This window comes from Coregonus clupeaformis, chromosome 20, assembly GCF_020615455.1.
Source record: "Coregonus clupeaformis isolate EN_2021a chromosome 20, ASM2061545v1, whole genome shotgun sequence".
Taxonomy (NCBI): domain Eukaryota; kingdom Metazoa; phylum Chordata; class Actinopteri; order Salmoniformes; family Salmonidae; genus Coregonus; species Coregonus clupeaformis.
In genome coordinates, this window is record NC_059211.1 from 54203923 (window position 1) to 54226052 (window position 22130).

The window sequence follows — 22130 nt, forward strand, 5'->3', positions numbered from 1 at the left end:
GCGTTAACTAGTGGAGATAGTTGTGCCGTTGGTCACACGCATATCTGCTCTCTCATTGGCTAGAATGATCCCACCTGATCTTGCCTCCTCCTTCCATTTTGAAAGAGTTCATCGTTAGAGCAAGAAGGAGGTAGCTGCATCCCAATATGGCGACCGGAGTATGGGCGAGTGGGTGTGTCGAAAGGAAAGTAATGGGCGTGTTGAAATGAGTGGGTGTGTCGAAAGGAAAGTAGTGGGCGTGTGGAAAGCGCTCTGCTAAAGCAAAGGCAGACGCAGCTATAGGTTATGGTGCTTTCAAGACAACTGGGTCGGAGTCGGAGCACTACAGAGGGCCGAGTTGGCTGACTGTTCAAAACAAATTTTCCCAGTCAGAGTTGTCTTGAACGCACTGAAGTCGGAGATTTCCGAGTTCCCAGTTGTTTTGAATGCTGCATATAGTGTGTGAATTTGTCGCTGGACTGGCAGAGAACTTTCAGTCGGAACCAAGCATAAAGTTTTTAATTCGGTGGGTTTCTGAGGACGATTTCAGGATAGGAGCGTTTGCGTTTAGTATTTTCAGTTCTACATAAAGAGGGAACTACAAGATAATATTTTGGGATTGTTTTGCGGTTGAATCTTTTTCAATAGCCTACAGAATGAAGTCTAAAAATACAGTCATGGGAAAGTTCCCATATTAATCATGAAGAGAGCTGATTACTGATGATTTCAGATTTACGAAGTAGGAATTCGTATTTTTAGGAAAATATCCTGCATAGGCTACGGGAGGAATAATATTGTTCCTTCATATGAGTCGTCCCATATCCTCTCTCCCGAGTTTTATTATAAATTGAAAAACCAAGATGGCGGCGGATTCCCTACAGGTAAGAACTCTGCAACTAAAAAAATTGCCCAGCATTGTTTTAAAACAGTTTGCAGGCCTATAATGACATCTTTCGTTTTCAGGTCATGGTTATTTCTGTAAAGGATGGGCCTTGGTAGGAATTTGTTTATACCTTGTTACTTTGTGTCCAACTGTAGCTTTCGTGTAACAGCGAAAATGGGATTGTATCCCTGCCCATGATCCCTACCTAGCCTATTTTGTTTGATCGCTTCTAAAGCGGAAGTGAAATAAAAAAAAGTAATATGCCGTATTCTCTTGTAACTCAGATTATGTCAGGCCCATCACTCGCTCTCTCGCTGGCATAGTTTGTTTAGGGCACCTCATAGAGCTGGGCGATATGGACAAAAATCCTTATTGCGATAAATGTATTGAATTATCACAACGATAAATTGAACGACACATTTCAAATCAAATCAAATGTTATTTGCCACATGCGCCGAAAACAACAGGTGTAGACATGACCGTGAAATGCTTACTTACAAGCCCTTAATCAACAATGCATTTATTTTTTAGTAAAAAGTAAAATAAAACAACAACAATAAAAAAGTGTTGGAAAAAAAAAGAGCAGAAGTAAAATAACATTAGGGAGGCTATATACAGGGGGGTACCGGTGTAGCGTCAATGTGCAGGGGCACCGGCTAGTTGAGGTAGTTGAAGTAATATGTACATGTGGGTAGAGTTAAAGTGACTATGCATAAATAATTAACAGAGTAGCAGCAGCGTAAAAAGATGGGGTGGGGTTGTGGAGGCAGTGCAAATAGTCTGGGTAGCCATGATTAGCTGTTCAGGAGTGTTATGGGTTGGGGGTAGAAGCTGTTGAGAAACCTTTTGGACCTAGACTTGGCGCTCCGGTACCGCTTGCCGTGCGGTAGCAGAGAGAACAGTCTATGACTAGGGTGGCTGGAGTCTTTGACAATTTTGAGGGCCTTCCTCTGACACCGCCTGGTATAGAGGTCCTGGATGGCAGGAAGCTTGGCCCCAGTGATGTACTGGGCCGTACGCACTACCCTCTGTAGTGCCTTGCGGTCGGAGGCCGAGCAGTTGCCATACCAGGCGGTGATGCAACCAGTCAGGATGCTCTCGATGGTGCAGCTGTAGAACGTTTTGAGGATCTGAGGACCCCATGCCAAATCTTTTCAGTCTCCTGAGGGGGAATAGGCTTTGTCGTGCCCTCTTCACAACTGTCTTGGTGTGTTTGGACCATGATAGTTTGTTGGTGACGTGGACACCAAGGAACTTTATAACATTAATGTGCATCACAGTTTTTTTGTAAACATTTCCCTCACAACTACTACTACTACTTTGAATGTTGTACCTACCAATTGTCAAGTTATTTCTGTTCAAACTTCACATTTCTCTAGTAGGGCTCTATGGGGTATTTATCGTAATGAATGGTATCAGCAAAATGTCCACGATAAGTGGTCTGTTTGGTCTGATTTGATCATTTTCGGTTTATCCTCCCAGCTCTAGCACCTCAGTCTCACTGTCAAAGTAAACTCCCGTTTATATCTATTAATAGTATCAATTATTTCCTCTCATAGATGTTACAAAGTCGGCTCCTCCCACATGGAGTTGGCTCCTCCCATAGTCAGTCAATTAACTGTTGCTTGGAGCAGGTAGATCATAGGCTACAGTTTCATACAATGGAGTAGTTTTTGGTTTGAACCACTCCTGATCATGCAGTGTACTGTAGTAGCACAGAGTTTTGCGTACTGCATTAGTATCGAACAGCCCCCGCGATATGCAACTTTTCAGGGAAGTCAGGAACCAATATACACAATCAGTTAGGAAAGCAAAGGCTAGCTTTTTAAAACAGATTTGCATCCTGTAGCACTAACTCCAAAAGGTGTTGGGACACTGTAAAGTCCATGGAGAATAAAAGCACCTCCTCCCAGCTGCCCACTGCACTGAGGCTAGGAAACACTGTCACTACCGATAAATCTACGATAATCGAAAATTTCAACAAACATTTTGCTATGGCTGGCCATGCTTTCAACTTGGCTACCCCTACCTCGGCCACCAGCTCTGCACCCTCCGCTGCAACTTGCCCATGCCACCCCCGCTTCTCCTTCACCCAAATTCAGATAGCTGATGTTCTGAAAGAGCTGCAAAATCTGGATCCCTACAAATCAGCTGGGCTAGACAATCTGGACCCTTTCTTTCTAAAATTAGCCGCCGAAATTGTCGCAACCCCTATTACCAGCCTGTTCAACCTCTCTTTCGTATCGTCTGAGATCCCCAGAGATTGGAAAGCTGCCATGGTCATCCCCCTCTTCAAAGGGGGTGACACTCTAGATCCAAACTGTTACAGACCTATATCCATCCTGCCCTGCCTTTCGAAAGTATTTGAAAGCCAAGTTAACAAACAGATCACCGATCATTTCGAATCCCACCGTACCTTCTCCGCTATGCAATCTGGTTTCCGAGCTGGTCATGGGTGCACCTCAGCCATGCTCAAGGTCCTAAACGATATTATAACCGCTATCGATAAAAGACAGTACTGTGCAGCCATCTTCATTGACCTGGCCAAGGCTTTCGACTCCGTCAATCACCGCATTCTTATTGGCAGACTAAATAGCCTTGGTTTCTCAAATGACTGCCTCGCCTGGTTCACCAACTACTTCTCAGATAGAGTTCAATGTGTCAAATCGGGGGGCCTGTTGTTTGGACCTCTGGCAGTCTCTATGGGGGTGCCACAGGGTTCATTTCTCGGGCCGACTCTATTCTCTGTGTATATCAATGATGTAGCTCTTGCTGCTGGTGACTCTCAGATCCACCTCTACGCAGACGACACCATTTTGTATACATCTGGCCCTTCATTGGACACTGTGTTAACAAACCTCCAAACGAGCTTCAATGCCATACAGCACTCCTTCCGTAGCCTCCAACTGCTCTTAAACGCTAGTAAAACTAAATGCATGCTCTTCAATCGAACGCTGCTTGCACCCGCCCGCCCGACTAGAATCACTACTCTCGGCGGGTCTGACTTAGAATATGTGGACAACTACAAATACCTAGGTGTCTGGTTAGACCGGAAACTCTCCTTCCAGACTCACATTAAGCATCTCCAATCCAAAGTTAAATCTAGAATCGGCTTCCTATTTCGCAACAAAGCCTCCTTCACTCATGCTGCCAAACATGCCCTCGTAAAACTGACTATCCTACCGATCCTTGACTTCGGCGATGTAATTTACAAAATAGCCTCCAACACTCTACTCAGCAAATTGGATGTAGTCTATCACAGTGCCATCCGTTTTGTTACCAAAGCCCCATATACTACCCACCATTGTGTGACCTGTACGCTCTCGTTGGCTGGCCCTCACTACATATTCGTCGCCAAACCCACTGGCTCCAGGTCATCTATAAATCACTGCTAGGCAAATCCCTGTCTTATCTTAGCTCACTGGTCACCATAGCAACACCCACCCGTAGTCTGCGCTCCAGCAGGTATATCTCACTGGTCATCCCCAAAGCCAACACCTCCTTTGGCTGCCATTCCTTCCAGTTCTCTGCTGCCAATGACTGGAACGAACTGCAAAAATCTCTGAAGCTGGAGACTCTTATCTCCTTCACTAACTTTAAGCGTCAGTTGTCAGAGCAGCTTACCGATCACTGCACCTGTACACAGCTTTTCTGAAATTAGCCCACCCAACTACCTCATCCCCATATTGTTATTTATTTTGCTAATTTGCGCCCCAGTATCTCTATTTGCACATCATCTTCTGCACATCTATCATTCCAGTGAATACTAAATTGTAATTATTTTGCACTATGGCCTATTTATTGCCTTACCTCCATAACTTACGACATTTGCACACACTGTATATATATTTTCTATTGTGTTATTGACTGTACTTTTTTGTTTATTCCATATGTAACTCTGTGTTGTTGTTTTTATCGCACTGCTTTGCTTTATCTTGGCCAGGTCGCAGTTGTAAATGAGAACTTGTTCTCAACTGGCTTAACTGGTTAAATAAAAAAATGCTCTGAAGTTATTGTGGAACAGGCAGGGTAGGCCTTATTTGCAATGCTTTAATGGCTCTGGGACCGCATAGGATACCTTAGCTTAGGAGCGTGATTCATTAACTACAGCTGACTAGAGTCTAGCTCAGAGCAGTGAGGGGTAGCAGAGCGTAAGGGCCTATGGAAGGGGTCTTACAAACAAGGACGTGGATTGTTCCTTTTGTGGTTATCAAGAAAATGGAATTACAACAGTTGGGGATGTATATCCTCCCGAGTTAGGCCTTCTAGTGAATGACTTGGTAGAACCTCTGTCATTTGGTGTGGAGTGGCCCTTTAGGGTTGTGTTGAATGTAACCTCGTCCCCAGGCTAACTTGCTACTGGGCATTTCCATCTAAAAGGACCCATGAGCACCAACATGTGAAGTTCATAGGAGCATGTCAAATGAAAGCTAAGAGTCTATATTTTTTTGTGTGAAATTTAAGGCATATATATATATATATACATTTTTCAACCATTTTTCCATCCTACAAGTTAGTAATAAGCCTACGCAAAGGACTTCGATTTCTGTTCAAACAGATGGAAAAGGGGTCTTAGACATCTACCAGAAAAAGTCTTAAAAGGTATTAGAAATACATCAAAACACAATAATGGTGAAGTAAAGACGCCTGCCAACTAATATCAAACATTTTATATTTAGTTTTGGATAATTTATTTGCCTTCTGTAAGTTTAAGAAACATTGCCTTGTGCCTTGACATTCTTTACCAAAACCCCACATATCTTTACGATATTTTCTAATTTCTCTCCCTCATGAAAGTTCACAGAAGTAACAAGTAAAGGTAAACCTACCAATTAGTTAGTGTTTTTACTGATAGCAAGTTTGTTTATGAATTATTATGTGATTTAAAACTTCTAATTCTGTTACCAAATTGGTTAAAAAAAACTCTGTATTGGAATTTACTGCAATTGAATTGGCTACAATGGGAAATGATAGTAGTTGGTCCCAAACCACAGTTGGGTCACCTGCTACTGTCCTCCCTTCCACTGGCATACTGTTATGTTCACTTCATAACATATATATACAGTTGAAGTCGGAGGTTTACATACACCTTAGCCAAATACATTTAAACTCAGTTTTTTACAATTCCTGACATTTAATCCTGGTAAAGATTCCCTGTCTTAGCTCAGTTAGGATCACCACTTTATTTTAAGAATGTGAAATGTCAGAATAATAGTAGAAAGAATGATTTGTTTCAGCTTTTATTTCTGTCATCACATTCCCAGTGGGTCAGAAGTTTACATACACTCAATTAGTATTTGGTAGCATTGCCTTTAAATTGTTTAACTGGGGTCTTGTTTTGAGTAGCCTTCCACAAGCTTCCCACAATAAGTTGGGTGAATTTTGGCCCATTCCTCCTGACAGAGCTGGTGTAACTGAGTCAGGTTTGTAGGCCTCCTTGCTTGCACACGCCTTTTCAGTTCTACGCACAAATGTTCTATAGGATTGAGGTCAGGGCTTTGTGATGGCCACTCCAATACCTTGACTTTGTTGTCCTTAAGCCATTTTGCCACAACTTTGGAAGTATGCTTGGGGTCATTGTGACCCATTTGTGACCAAGCTTTAACTTCCTGACTGATGTCTTGAGATGTTGCTTCAATATATCCACATAATTTTCCTTCCTCATGATGCCATCTATTTTGTGAAGTGCACCAGTCCCTCCTGCAGCAAAGCACCCCCACAGCATGATGCTGCCACCCCCGTGCTTCACGGTTGGGATGGTGTTCTTCGGCTTGCAAGCAACCCCCTTTTTCCTTCAAACATAACATTTACATTTTACATTTTAGTCATTTAGCAGACGCTCTTATCCAGAGCGACTTACAGGAGCAATTAGGGTTAAGTGCCTTGCTCAAGGGCACATCGACAGATTTTTCACCTAGTCGGCTCGGGGATTAGAACCAGCGACCTTTCGGTTACTGGCACAACGCTCTTAACCACTAAGCTACCTGCCGCCCCGAGCGATGGTCATTATGGTCAAACAGTTCTATTTTTGTTTCATCAGACCAGAGGACATTTCTCCAAAAAGTATGATCTTTGTCCCCATGTGCAGTTAGTTGCAAACCGTAGTCTGGCTTTTCTATGGTAGTTTTGGAGCAGTGGCTTCTTCCTTGCTGAGTGGCCTTTCAGGTTACGTCGATATAGGACTCGTTTTACTGTAGATATAGATACTTTTGTACCTGTTTCCTCCAGCATCTTCACAAGGTCCTTTGCTGTTGTTCTGGGATTGATTTGTACCTTTTTGCACCAAAGTACATTAATCTCTAGGAGACAGAACGCATCTCCTTCCTGAGCGGTATGACGGCTGCGTGGTCCCATGGTATTTATACTTGCGTACTATTGTTTGTACAGATGAACGTGGTACCTTCAGGCGTTTGGAAATTGCTCCCAAGTACGAATCAGACTTGTGGAGGTCTACAAAAAAAATTCTGAGGTCTTGGCTGATTTCTTTTGGTTTTCCCATGATGTCAAGCAAAGAGGCACTGAGTTTGAAGGTAGGCCTTGAAATACATCTGCAGGGACACCTCCAATTGACTCAAATGATGTTAATTAGCCTATCAGAAGCTTCTAAAGCCATGACATCATTTTCTAGAATTTTCCAAGCTGTTTAAAGGCACAGTCAATTTAGTGTATGTAAACTTATGACCCACTGGAATTGTGATACAGTGAATTATAAGTGAAATAATCTGTCTGTAAACAATTGTTGGAAAAATTACTTGTGTCATGCACAAAGTAGATGTCCTAACCGACTTGCCAAAACTATAGTTTGTTAACAAGAAATTTGTGGAGTGGTTGAAAAACAAGTTTTAATGTAAACTTCCGACTCCAACTGTATATTTTTTCCCTCTTTCTGTCTGGTGGTCAAAGTAAAGCTGTACTGGAGAAACATAGACGTCGAGAATTATATTCATTTCCATAATTATGCATTTCTGTATAGTACAAATCAGGCACCCATGATGTAATTCCGCTACCGTAATTCCGTTACCGGATGTAATTCCGTTACCGGATGTAAATCCACTTCACCTACTGTAGTTCAAAACCCAGTTTTTCAAACGTAAGGTGTCATATCATAGCTGACACCCTATTCTTTCTGCCGACAAATTTGAATCTTTAATTCGGAGCAGAGAGTTCTTGGAAAATGTGGTCGCATAAAAAAACTGAAGGAGATTTTACTACAATTCTGTTACCAAACTGAGTCAAAGCGTAATTCCATTACCGTGGAATTGTTGGCCTACTGCGTAGAGACCTGACTGGTGGAGGAGATTACATTGAATGCATTAACCTCACTAGAAGAAGAAAAAACCCTGGATGAGATTAATCGGATATTAATAACAATATCAGTATTCAACATGCCGTGATACAATAACATATTAAAAAAAGAGATTGAGGTCACCCCTAAATGTTGGAACATTAGTTTACAGACTTAGACGATCCATTTTGTCACAGTGTAGAGGGGGTGGGACTAGTCAGATGTGATTTGAGGCGTTTCTGTACTATACCAATAACTCTAAATTGTTATTACAGTTAGTACAGTCAGTCATAATAAGCATGTTGCGAAAAAAAACCGGAGGGTTATAATGTACAACAGCGTACCTCAGTAGTCTTTTGTTTTAAACAGCACGTGGACACCTGTTATCCCACAGTGGGAATTAGGGAGTTACGCAATCAGGCTGCCGTTTGTCTGTCTCGCTCGCTCTCTCTCTCGCTCTCTCTCGCTCTCTGCCTCTGTCTCTCTCTTTCTCTCTCTCTCTCGCTCTCTGTCTCTCTCTCTCGCTCTCTCTCTCTCTATTGCTTTTGTCTCTCTCGCTTTCTCTCTCTCTCTCTCGCACTTTTGTCTCTGTCGCTTTCTCTCTCTCGCGCTTTCTCTCTCCCTAGCTTTCTGTCTCCCTTGCTTTCTCTCTCGCTCTCTGCCTCTCTCTCTTGCTTTCTGTCTCTGTCTCGCACTTTTGTCTCTGTCGCTTTCTCTCTCTCTCGCTCTTTCTCTCTCCCTTGCTTTCTCTCTCGCTCTCAGTCTCACACTGTCTGTCTCTGTCTGTCTGTCTGTCTCTCTCTCTCTCTCTCTCTCTCTCTCTCTCTCTCTCTCTCTCTGTCTCTACTAAGAGCCTGTCCTGTCCTTCAACCCAACGCTGTTTCTTTTTGCTGGAGGTTGGAGAGGTTGGTTCCAGTGTTGGAAGTGCTGAAACTTCTACATTCTTCTGTCGGAGTCTGACTCATCTTTCTCAGCTGACACTCTTAACACTAGAACCGCCAGGCCTTTCAGCATGTTGCGAAAACAACTGGGTCATAGAAGTACAACAGTGTACCTCAGTAACACAGCCGGCCCGCTCATTAGGCAGGATTAGGTGGCGGCAGATTGACGAGGGCGGCATTTTCTGAGCTAAACTGACGCACCTCCAACAACAACACATAAAACCTCACATAATAAAAACGAAAAACCACTAGTTCAAGAGTTTAATCCATCACAAATATAACTTCATTTTGACAGGTCTAATGAAACATTGTGGAAATAAGAAAATGTATAAAAAAAACAAAAACAGAATAGCATATTTTAAATGTATTATGTTACTACTAGTCTTTGCTTAGGAGCCTGAGCGCTCATGTGCTGAACGCATAGACAGCGTGGTTATTCTTTGGTAAAAGTTATATTTGAAAATCGAGCTGCACCTCTTGAATTTAGTTATTTGACGAAGGTAAGTGTCTTTAGAAACTGCAGCTCTTTCTGATACTATAGAAATCAAAACATTTTACGTGTGACTGCTCCTTTTCCCTGCCAAGCGCTGTGCCTCTGTGTTTCTCTTCAATTTGACAACTGATAATATTGTCACTTATCAGACTCAATTGAACCTCGTCTTCAGGCTAACTGTTATTATGTGTGAAATTAGTTTTGGTATAGTTCAGGTGTAGTGTCGATGGACCGGCTGTGAAGGCTGACTGGCATCATTTGATTCCTGCTCATCAACTTGAATAGAGTCAAGGATATGTTTTGCATTATTCTAAAGGCCTACTGCAACACCTAGCATGTTGTAATTTCCCTTACAATACCTTTGATTAGTAATAGAGTTACAGTAAATGAAAAGAGAAAGCTCCAATTATTTACTATAAACATGAAACGCTGATAAATAGGCATAACACACATTTTAAAAGAGATCTTAGGCGTGAAAATATATAGTCATGACAAGATGCACCACATGACCAAAAGTATGTGGACACCTGCTCGTCGAACATCTCATTCCAAAATCATGGGCATTAATATGGAGTTGGTCCCCCCTTTGCTGCTATAACAGCGTCCACTCTTCTGGGAAGGCTTTCCACTAGATGTTGAAACATTGCTGCGGGGACTTGCTTCCATTCAGCCCCAGACCATTATTCCTCCTCCTCCACCAAACTTTACAATTGGCACTATTCATTCGGGCAGGTAGCGTTCTCCTGGCATCCGCCAAACAGTAACAGCACTTACAGTTGACCGGGGCAGCTCTAGCAGGGCAGAAATTTGACAAACTGACTTGTTGGAAAGGTGGCGTCCTATGAAGGTGCCACTTTGAAAGTCACTGAGCTCTTCAGTACGGGCTATTCTACTGCCAATCTTTGTCTATGGAGATTGCATGGCTGTGTGCTCGATTTTATACACCTGTCAGCAACGGGTGTGGCTGAAATAGCCGAATCCACTAATTTGAAGGGGTGTCCACATACTTTTTTGAAAATCAACCTCTTCACCCTCCTTATCATTCAGTTAGGCCTAATTTAAATTCAGGTGTGAAGTAACGTGCACAATTATCAGTTTATATCGCCCATTCAGTCATTTAGCCTACGTCATTCATTCAGAGGAGAGAGGCACATTAGAGCCTGACAAAAAATAAAATAATGAACAGTAAAAAAAAAAACTCAATGCTCAACATGTTTGATTTCAAAATTCTGACAGCTGAGAAATGTAAAATGTATAAACATTTAGCAAAAGTCAGGGAAGGAGCAGGATGTAGCTTTTTAAAATATTTGTTGGCTTTTTTATTTTCTTAAATTTACAAAATTAAAACGTCATTGGCCGTTGGTGGTTCTAGTGTCTGAGGCTAAATGACGGAGTCTGCAGGACTCTGTGTTCAGTTTTTTTTTTTTGGTGCTTGGACTTTACCAGGCTGTTTCCTTGGTGACCTGGTGACTGTTGTGGTGCTTGGACTTTACCAGGCTGTTTCCTTGGTGACCTGGTGACTGTTGTGTTGACAGCTAGAGTACAACGGGTTACATTAGGTATGTGACTGTCTTGGAATTTGAGGTTACACTTTGTTATTATCAGTAGCATTTCATTATTATTATTATTATTATTATTATTCAAGTTATTTACCTCTAAATATTAGTCTAGTATACAAATTGAGAAATGTCAGATTGAAGAGGAATTGAGAAAAAAATTGATTTTGACGCACTAAACCATTCACACCGAGTCCGATGCGTTTTTTCTCTCTCAACTTTTCAAATAATAATTTGCATAACGTTACCAACGCTGCTGCGGTCAAAGTGGCAAGAGAGGATGCAGTAATGAGAGAAAAATCATATGCTACTGAAAATACTAGGATATAGGCTATGCATCCTATAGGATGAAAGGAGCTTGGCTACGTTTCATTCAGTTGCTCCCCATTTTAATAAGAGGGGAAAGGCTAAACTGGCACCCGTCGTCATTCCTCACACATATGCTGACACTGTAACAAGATACCGATTAAAGAGATGCAGTCCAGACAGGCTAGGCCTATTTTAGGAAGCTTTCTGAATGGACATAGAGAATTAGTGATCTCGTACACACACCTAGAAGGATCCATCAATCAAAGCCGCCTGCAGCGCGTCTCACTCAGATACATAAGCAAATCACATTTGTCCTTTCCCCAAAAACTTTGCCTTAGCTTCAAATCCTTTCTGTAGGATATAAAAAATAAAAAGAATAGCCTACATTTTATAGGATAATGCTAAATCAATCTCTCTGTCTTCACTGTTCCCTTCTTGCACAATTCACGCATCTCTGCTAGCAACTCCACTGGGCCATCTCTTCCCCCTCTCTCTCTCTCTGTCTCTTCTCTCTCGCTCTCTCGCTCTCTCTCTCTCTTGGAATGAGTAGCCTATATGTAGACAATGAACAGCAATATAGTTAGAAACTTACTTATTTTATTTTTTTAACGAATAGGCCTTGGCCTTTTTCGAGCAGCGAAGCATCGATCGATCCTCTTGCTCGCTGAATGGCTATAAAATAGGCTACAGCGTCGGCAGTGAACTGGCGGGGAAGTTTGGTTTGGCGACAGCGATGTGTAGCCCAGCTCTGGTGTGATGTGATCACATTGGGTAAATTGATACTGTACCTTGCTGCAATGATGCATTGCAAACGTTAATAAACCTGGCAGAGAACAATTTAATTAATTAATTCACACAACGAACCCACAGACCTGTCAGTGGCAGTGCGCGGCCTGTAAGTGTCCAAGATAACAATTTCTATTCAACAGCAAAGTTGGATAATACTAACTTGAGGGGGGCCAGTATGAAAAATGTATGCACTCACTAACTGTAAGTCGCTCTGGATAAGAGCGTCTGCTAAATGACTAAAATGTAAAATGTAAGTTTATGAAGCAGGGCCTTGTAAACAAAAAGGGAGTGATGTAGAAATCTACGTATCTTTAGCGAAGTCCAGCCAACCTTTTGATACAGGATGCAGTGATGAGTATCAAAACTGTCCCCTGTAACAAAACGAAGGACACTATGGTAGATGGCATCCAAAGGGTTAAGAGCAGTAGCAGCTGCACTTTGATAAATAATATCACCATAATCAAGAACAGATAAAAAGGTTGACTGAATAATCTGCTTCCTACTACTTAGAGAAAGGCACGACCTGTTTCTGTAGAAAAAATAAAGGGAACACTAAAATAACACATCCTAGATCTGAATGAATGAAATAATCTTATTAAATACTTTTTTCTTTACATAGTTGAATGTGCTGACAACAAAAATCACACAAAAATTATCAATGGAAATCAAATGTATCAACCCATGGAGGTCTGGATTTGGAGTCACCCTCAAAATTAAAGTGGAAAACCACACTACAGGCTGATCCAACTTTGATGGAATGTCCTTAAAACAAGTCAAAATGAGGCTCAGTAGTGTGTGTGTGGCCTCCACGTGCCTGTATGACCTCCCTACAACGCCTGGGCATGCTCCTGATGAGGTGGCGAATGGTCTCCTGAGGGATCTCCTCCCAGACCTGGACTAAAGCATCCGCCAACTCCTGGACAGTCTGTGGTGCAACGTGGCGTTGGTGGATGGAGCGAGACATGATGTCCCAGATGTGCTCAATTGGATTCAGGTCTGGGGAACGGGCGGGCCAGTCCATAGCATCAATGCCTTCCTCTTGCAGGAACTGCTGACACACTCCAGCCACATGAGGTCTAGCATTGTCTTGCATTAGGAGGAACCCAGGGCCAACCGCACCAGCATATGGTCTCACAAGGGGTCTGAGGATCTCATCTCGGTACCTAATGGCAGTCGGGCTACCTCTGGCGAGCACATGGAGGGCTGTGCGGCCCCCAAAGAAATGCCACCCCCACACCATGACTGACCCACCGCCAAACCGGTCATGCTGGAGGATGTTGCAGGCAGCAGAACGTTCTCCACGGCATCTCCAGACTCTGTCACGTCTGTCACATGTGCTCAGTGTGAACCTGCTTTCATCTGTGAAGAGCACAGGGCGCCAGTGGCGAATTTGCCAATCTTGGTGTTCTCTGGCAAATGCCAAACGTCCTGCACGGTGTTGGGCTGTAAGCACAACCCCCACCTGTGGACGTCGGGCCCTCATACCACCCTCATGGAGTCTGTTTCTGACCGTTTGAGCAGACACATGCACATTTGTGGCCTGCTGGAGGTCATTTTGCAGGGCTCTGGCAGTGCTCCTCCTGCTCCTCCTTGCACAAATGCGAAGTTAGCAGTCCTGCTGCTGGGTTGTTGCCCTCCTATGGCCTCCTCCACATCTCCTGATGTACTGGCCTGTCTCCTGGTAGCGCCTCCATGCTCAGGACACTACGCTGACAGACACAGCAAACCTTCTTGCCACAGCTCGCATTGATGTGCCATCCTGGATGAGCTGCACTACCTGAGCCACTTGTGTGGGTTGTAGACTCCGTCTCATGCTACCACTAGAGTGAAAGCACCGCCAGCATTCAAAAGTGACCAAAACATCAGCCAGGAAGCATAGGAACTGAGAAGTGGTCTGTGGTCACCACCTGCAAAACCAGTCCATTATTGGGGGTGTCTTGCTAATTGCCTATAATTTCCACCTGTTGTCTATTCTATTTGCACAACAGCATGTGACATTTGTCAATCAGTGTTGCTTCCTAAGTGGACAGTTTGATTTCACAGAAGTGTGATTGACTTGGAGTTACATTGTGTTGTTTAAGTGTTCCCTTTATTTTTTTGAGCAGTGTACTTTAAATCTTAGCTTCAAAACCATATAAATCCAAATGCCTAAGTATTTTTATATGCGGGAACATGAAGATGCAATTGACAATCATTAAAATGGAAACAAATACATGCAACATGTCCATAGCCTATTTATCAGTGTTGAGTAGTCTATCAATAAAGAAAATAATCGGTATCAAATTATAGCCTTTATGCCTTGTTGGATTGGCGCATTGTCCATTTGACACAACATTAGTGCATTGTCGGCCTCAGCGCCAGAAAAACCTTGTTGAATAATTAATGAATAGTCAAACACATCCAACCTTTTTTTTTTAAACAAGACCAATTTATTTATTTACTAGACAGCAATGAAAATGTTCATTGTATAAAGGAAAGTCCACACATCAAACATTTTTACTGAAGTGCCGTAGCCTATAGCGCTCTACACCCATAGCCTATAGCGCTCTACACCCATAGCCTATAGCGCTCTACACCCATAGCCTATAGCGCTCTACACCCATAGCCTATAGCGCTCACCCCATAGCCTATAGCGCTACACCCATAGCCTATAGCGCTCTACACCCATAGCCTATAGCGCTCTACACCCATAGCCTATAGCGCTCTACACCCCCGTAGCCTACAGCGCTCTACACCCATAGCCTATAGCGCTCTACACCCATAGCCTATAGCGCTCTACACCCATAGCCTATAGCGCTCTACACCCATAGCGCTCTACACCCATAGCCTATAGCGCTCTACACCCATAGCCTATAGCGCTCTACACCCATAGCCTATAGCGCTCTACACCCATAGCCTATAGCGCTCTACACCCATAGCCTATAGCGCTCTACACCCATAGCCTATAGCGCTCTACACCCATAGCCTATAGCGCTCTACACCCATAGCCTATAGCGCTCTACACCCATAGCCTATAGCGCTCTACACCCATAGCCTATAGCGCTCTACACCCATAGCCTAGATCCTCTACACCCATAGCCTATAGCGCTCTACACCCATAGCTCATAGCGCCTCTACACCCATAGCCTATAGCCTCACAGCGCTCTACACCCATAGCCTATAGCGCTCTACACCCATAGCCTATAGCGCTCTACACCCATAGCCTATAGCGCTCTACACCCATAGCGCTCTACACCCATAGCCTATAGCGCTCTACACCTATAGCGCTCTACACCCATAGCCTATAGCGCTCTACACCCCATAGCCTATAGCGCTCTACACCCATAGCCGATAGCGCTCTACACCCATAGCCTATAGCGCTCTACACCCATAGCCTATAGCGCTCTACACCCATAGCCTATAGCCTAGAGCTTCTACACCCATAGCCTATAGGCTAGAGCTTCTACACCCATAGCCTACAGCGCTCTACACCCATAGCCTACAGCGCTCTACACCCATAGCCTACAGCGCTCTACACCCATAGCCTATAGCGCTCTACACCCATAGCCTACAGCGCTCTACACCCATAGCCTATAGCGCTCTACACCCATAGCCTATAGCGCTCTACACCCATAGCCTATAGCGCTCTACACCCATAGCCTATAGCGCTCTACACCCATAGCCTGATAGCGCTCTACACCCATAGCCGATAGCGCTCTACACCCCATAGCCTATAGCGCTCTACACCCATAGCCTATAGCGCTCTACACCCATAGCCGATAGCGCTCTACACCCATAGCCTATAGCGCTCTACACCCATAGCCTATAGCGCTCTACACCCATAGCCTATAGCCTAGAGCTTCTACACCCATAGCCTATAGGCTAGAGCTTCTACACCCATAGCCTATAGCGCTCTACACCCATAGCCTATAGCGCTCTACACCCATAGCCTATAGCGCTCTACACCCATAGCCTATAGCGCTCTACACCCATAGCCTACAGCGCTCTACACCCATAGCCTATAGCGCTCTACACCCATAGCCTATAGCGCTCTACACCCATAGCCTATAGCGCTCTACACCCATAGCCTATAGCGCTCTACACCCATAGCCTACAGCGCTCTACACCCATAGCCTACAGCGCTCTACACCCATAGCCTATAGCGCTCTACACCCATAGCCTATAGCGCTCTACACCCATAGCCTATAGCGCTCTACACCCATAGCCTATAGCCTATAGCCTACAGCGCTCTACACCCATAGCCTATAGCGCTCTACACCCATAGCCTATAGCGCTCTACACCCATAGCCTATAGCGCTCTACACCCATAGCCTACAGCGCTCTACACCCATAGCCTACAGCGCTCTACACCCATAGCCTATAGCGCAATACACCCATAGCCTATAGCGCTCTACACCCATAGCCTATAGCCTATAGCCTACAGCGCTCTACACCCATAGCCTATAGCGCTCTACACCCATAGCCTATAGCGCTCTACACCCATAGCCTATAGCCTATAGCCTATAGCGCTCTACACCCATAGCCTATAGGCTAGATCCTCTACACCCCCGCGCATCGACCGGATTAGCTACTGTAGCATCCAACGACTGTTGGAAGGAGGAGATGTAGACGGACTTGAGTTGCTTAAAGTCATTAGTAAACACTCAAGTGTATCTACATGAAAATAAAGCTAATACATAATAATAATGAATGTAGGCCTATTTAAACGGTTTTGATGGTTATTTTATTTTCATGGCGGTCTTCATCCATAACCGTCAGTTACACGGTTATTCAATTACCGTCACAACCCCAGGTTACATTGAAATATCCCTGTCTCCCTGCCTGTCTCCCTGCCTGTCTCCCTGCCTGTCTCCCTCCCTGTCTCCCTGCCTGTCTGCCTCCCTGTCTGCCTCCCTGTCTGTCTGTCTGCCTGTCTGTCTGCCTGGCATTATTTTTCATCCCAGTATTGGGTTGAAACTTCGATGAGAAGGCAGTTGGATAACACGTCTGTGGCTTTGGGAACCACGTTATTTTAAGACCCTGCTACCTACCCTACGGTGTAAACGATACTTAACATGTCTGCTTGCATCAACGGGGTCTTATCCACTATAACGGCTTAGCGGGATTTGTCCTCCTCAGTCCTCTCCAAACTGCTTATCAGCTATTCTGATGCCGCAAGGAGCAGATTGTGAGAAAACGAACACCATGACTAAACCAAGCTGAGTGACTACAGACTCCTGGACTAAGTACCAACCGATATGGCCGTGGTGCTTCATAGCAGTGGATTATACTACCTCTCCAGTTAAATCAAATTTCAATAAAATGTATTTATAAAGCTCTTTTTACATCAGATGTCACAAAGTGCTTATACAGAAACCCAGCCTAAAACCCCAAACAGCAAGCAATGCAGATGTAGAAGCACGATGGCTAAGAAAAACTCCCTAGAAAGGCAGAAACCTAGAGAGGAACCAGGCTCTGAGGGGTGGCCAGTCTCCTTCTGGCTGTGCCGGGTGGAGATTATAACAGTACATGGCCATTAAGGACAGATTTTTCTCCAAGATGTTCAAATGTTCATAGATGACCAGCAGGGTCAAATAATAATCACAGTGGTTGTAGAGGTTGCAACAGGTCAGTACATCAGGAGTAAATGTCACTTGGCTTTTCATAGCCGGGCATTTAGAGGTTGAAATAGCAGGTGCGGTAGAGAGAGAGAGTTGAAAACAGCAGGTCTGGGACAAGGTAGCACGTCCGGTGAACAGGTCAGTTTGTTGTGAACTTGTTTCAAACCAAGGAAACGGAGAGGGGGAAGCCTGTACAGTACATTAGAAAATGCTTGGATCAGTTCGTGCCTCTGCTGGATGTCATGGGCATGGTAAGGAATACCTGTTCTGCGGGAGTTGTTTTATAGTTTTGTCCTTCATTACTTTGCCCATCAGAGTGAATGTGAAGTTCTTTATAATAATTATGGGAGTCACCATTCTGTCTGAGGTGTGTTGTGGTTTATAGCTCAGGATGAACTAGCTAAACAAGGTCAGACAACACAATGACCTGCTTTGTCTACGCTGCGTAGCCACATCATTAGATCATTTAAACATGCTTGTCTAGAACCGTTGGAAAAACTCTGTTAAATATCTGCTCCGAATTAAGATGTCTGCAGAAAGAATTGGGTGTCAGCTATGATGACATGACACCTTGACTTAGAAAAAAATATATTTTGGTTATTGAACTACAGTAAGTGAAGTGGTTTTACACACGGTAACAGAATGTAATCATGGATCCCTGATCTGTACTACACACAAATGCAGAATTATGGATATGAATCAGGGTTTCCGGTAAATGCCAGGCTTTTGGCAAAAAAATACATAAATTAAAAGCTGCTAAATAAAATAGTTGCCGGCCAAATTGGACCCCCCCAAAAAAACTCATTGCAAAATAAGGCGCTTTATTCATTGATGGAAATACCAGTCGATGTGCTCCAACATCAAAGGCAAATATACTTCATAGGATAATAAATCCTCAAGCTGCATGGAAATTAGTGTCGGGGTGTTTCTGTTTGGAGAAGATTGTGTTGATTATCCGTCTCCAGTGTGCCTGCCGAGAGGGGATTATTTCTCCAAAACGGAGTAAAGATGGCCTCCAGATCGCTCCTTCTTGAGGACAAAGTAACGAGGCTGATGCACATCAAGCTACTGAAAGGAGTTGGACAGTTTGGACTTCCCAACAGCAGCGGCTCACTTTGAGCAGGCCAAGTTCTGCCGCAAATGCAAGTAAATTAGAGGCAAATGATTGTGCTCGTCAGGCCTGGTCCTAGCAGTTCTGTTGCCGTCCTAGGCAAGATCAACATATTCCCCCCCGTGTCATGTATAGTTTAAAGATTAGGAATGGATTGAAAGTAATTATGTGTCTCATGCACAGTTGAGCTTATTCAGTAGGACTTGGAAACGAAACATCGTTGCCAATTATTCACATCGGAGAGTTACAATGTTACAATCACTAGGCAGCCAACTGTCTATAGTAGGAAACAGAGATGTTATCAATAAGCCACGTATATCACACATGACACGAGTCACTACCCCACGATAGGTTAAATGACAATCAACATAACATTTATTAACTTCATCCAGTAGAACTGTAAAAAATAGTGAGTTATAATTTGAGCTTTGGAAACAAGTGTGTTCATTAAATGCATGGCACCGGCCTCGTTTCACAGGAGCATTGCGCAAAAATTAGCTTTCTCTCAATGAAACAGCCTTAACGAATGTAGTTTATTTACATATCCAATTTGATTGTCCAACGTCAGTTTGATCATTTATTCATTTTGTGGCCGCCTAGAGTGTCCTCTTTCCACTGCTGTGGTGCTGCATCTCAGCGGGAGTGGGACGAGCCGGCCCGGTCATGGCTAGAAGGGATCCAGCTTTTGTCAAATTAACGTCAAAAGTAGAATTTGTTTGCATTTTAGCTAACCCTAACCCTTTTCCTAACATTAACCTAATTCTCCTAACCTGCTGTGTAAGTTCTAACCTGCTACCAAAACTCAAATCTGACATTAATTTGATCCCTTCTAGCCATGACCAGCCGGCCATGGTGTTCATAGACAGACATGTTATTTATTAGGCCTAGTTAAAATGTTAATGCCTAGGCTAAATTAAATTAGAGAGGCCTATATTGTATTTAAAAACGGCTGTGTTTTGTTATTTATTAATGAAAATGTTCATACAAAAAGCCTTTAGGACAGGTCGTTCGCAAATTATATTATACAAATATTATATTTTGAAGATGTGTTTTATTACTGAATGTTTTGTCTTTTTTAAATGATTTTCATTTATGTTTTATAGCAGAGATGAAGACGTAACGGGCAATGTTTTGCTTTTGAATAAAACCTGTCATGTTGGTATAAGAACATTGTTCTTCTTTACAGGCTCATTTCTATTCCGTTAAAATGAATTACAATAATCTAAATGGGATTTTGAGCACCGTGGGTGGACGCCCTAATGCGTTACACTCCCAATGCATATGGATGTCCGGTACATTTCTCAAATGTCCGGTAAATTAGAATCTTGCCGGTCACGTTGTCCGGTGCCAAATTTTCCTTGCGGGAAAACCCTGATATGAATGCCATTCTCTTCATGGTGACGTATCCTAAATAGGTACGCAAAGGTAGAAATATGCAATATCCTCCTTTCGCATATTTTCGTATTATTCTACACATTGGCTATTATTTTAATGAGCTCCGCCACAAAACAAGACCAGATTTGCTAGGACCGGACCAAATCTGAACAAAATCATCGACATCTATGTTTAACAAGTTTGGACATCAAAGTAGAGCACAGTAGAGCTCAGTGGAGAACAGTAGAGGGTACTCTAATCTAGTGCAGTGGTGTGTATTCAGACTCCTGAGTGGCGCAGTGGTCTAAGGCACTGCATCGCAGTGCTAACTGTGCCACTAGAGATCCTGGTTCGAATCCAGGCTCTGTCGCAGCCGGCCGCGACCGGGAGACTCATGGGCGGCGCACAATTGGCCCAGCGTCGTCCAGGGTAGGGGAGGGAATGGCCGGCAGGGATGTAGCTCAGTTGATAGAGCATGGTGTTTGCAACGCCAGGGTTGTGGGTTCAATTCCCACGGGGGGCCAGTATAAAAAAAATATGTATTCACTAACTGTAAGTCGCTCTGGATAAGAGCGTCTGCTAAATGACTAAAATGTAAATGTAAATGTATTCATGATGTGTTTCATAATTTTCCTTCAGTTCGCAAGAGGCTGGATGTATCTCACAGGAGAAAGCTTCCGAGCGAGTGAAACAGCGCCCCTCTGTCTCTCTATGTGGAGGCCATCTATCTGATGCTGTCTGGTCAAAACAAGTATGACATTGTTGCCGCCCGTAGCGTTGAAGGCAAGGGAAGCCAGCGAGCATCTGGCCACCCTTGACAAAAAAAAGAAAAAAGTATTTTAAAAAATGAGCCAATCTTCGTTGAGCTAAACTGAGCGGGCTTGGCTCGTTGAGCTAAACTGAGCGGGCTTGGCTCGTTGAGCTAAACTGAGCGGGCTTGGCTCGTTGAGCTAAACTGAGCGGGCTTGGCTCGTTGAGCTAAACTGAGCGGGCTTGGCTCGTTGAGCTAAACTGAGCGGGCTTGGCTCGTTGAGCTAAACTGAGCGGGCTTGGCTCGTTGAGCTAAACTGAGCGGGCTTGGCTTCCCCAGTGATTTTTACCCACGCACCGCTACTGCTCTACTGTGTACTGAACTGAACTATACTCTACTTTACTGTACTGTCCAAACTTGTAAAACATAGACGTCTATGATTGGGGACCAAATCTAAACCAATCATGGTCGCTATGTTTGGGCCAAAAAACGAAGGCCGGTTCCAGAGCTATGCCCGCTCTTCAATAGTGACTCAGAGTTGAAAAATTCAAAGAAGAATGTGGTGGGCAGTTTATTAAATCCAAATCCAGGGTTTGCTCCCGTACCAAATAACATTAGCAGTCACCTGTTTACAACGGGTGAATAGATGTTTCACAGAGCTATGCCCAGTAACCGGAGTTAGGCCACAATTACATTTGACTTCAGGTCAGTCCAGGAAATGCTTGTCGCTTACCCTTTTTAAATTGACGTGAACAATACAGCAGGCTATGTAACCTACAACAGTGTACTTGGTCTGCTATTTAACCTACAACAGTGTACTTGGTCTGCTATTTAACCTACAACAGTGTACTTGGTCTGCTATTTAACCTACAACAGTGTACTTGGTCTGCTATTTAACCTACAACAGTGTACTTGGTCTGCTATTTAACCTACATCAGTGTACTTGGTCTGCTCTGTAACCTACAACAGTGTACTTGGTCTGTGAGGGAGGCCCTCTCTGTCTATCCTGTTGCAGTGATGTGTTTCCTCTGCTTTCCCTGTCATTGTGTGACCAGCAAG

General features: G+C 43.7%; 1 protein-coding gene across 1 annotated transcript in view; it reads left to right on the forward strand.

Annotated features, from left to right (window-relative positions):
* The first annotated feature begins 280 nt into the window (after positions 1 to 280).
* LOC121534150 (serine/threonine-protein kinase N2) overlaps positions 281 to 22130 on the forward strand; it is a 56550-nt gene continuing 34700 nt past the window's right edge. The window contains exon 1 of the mRNA XM_041840667.2: positions 281 to 860. Coding sequence (XP_041696601.1) covers positions 840 to 860 — 21 coding nt within the window. The 5' untranslated portion in view covers positions 281 to 839. The remainder of the gene's footprint in view (positions 861 to 22130) is intronic.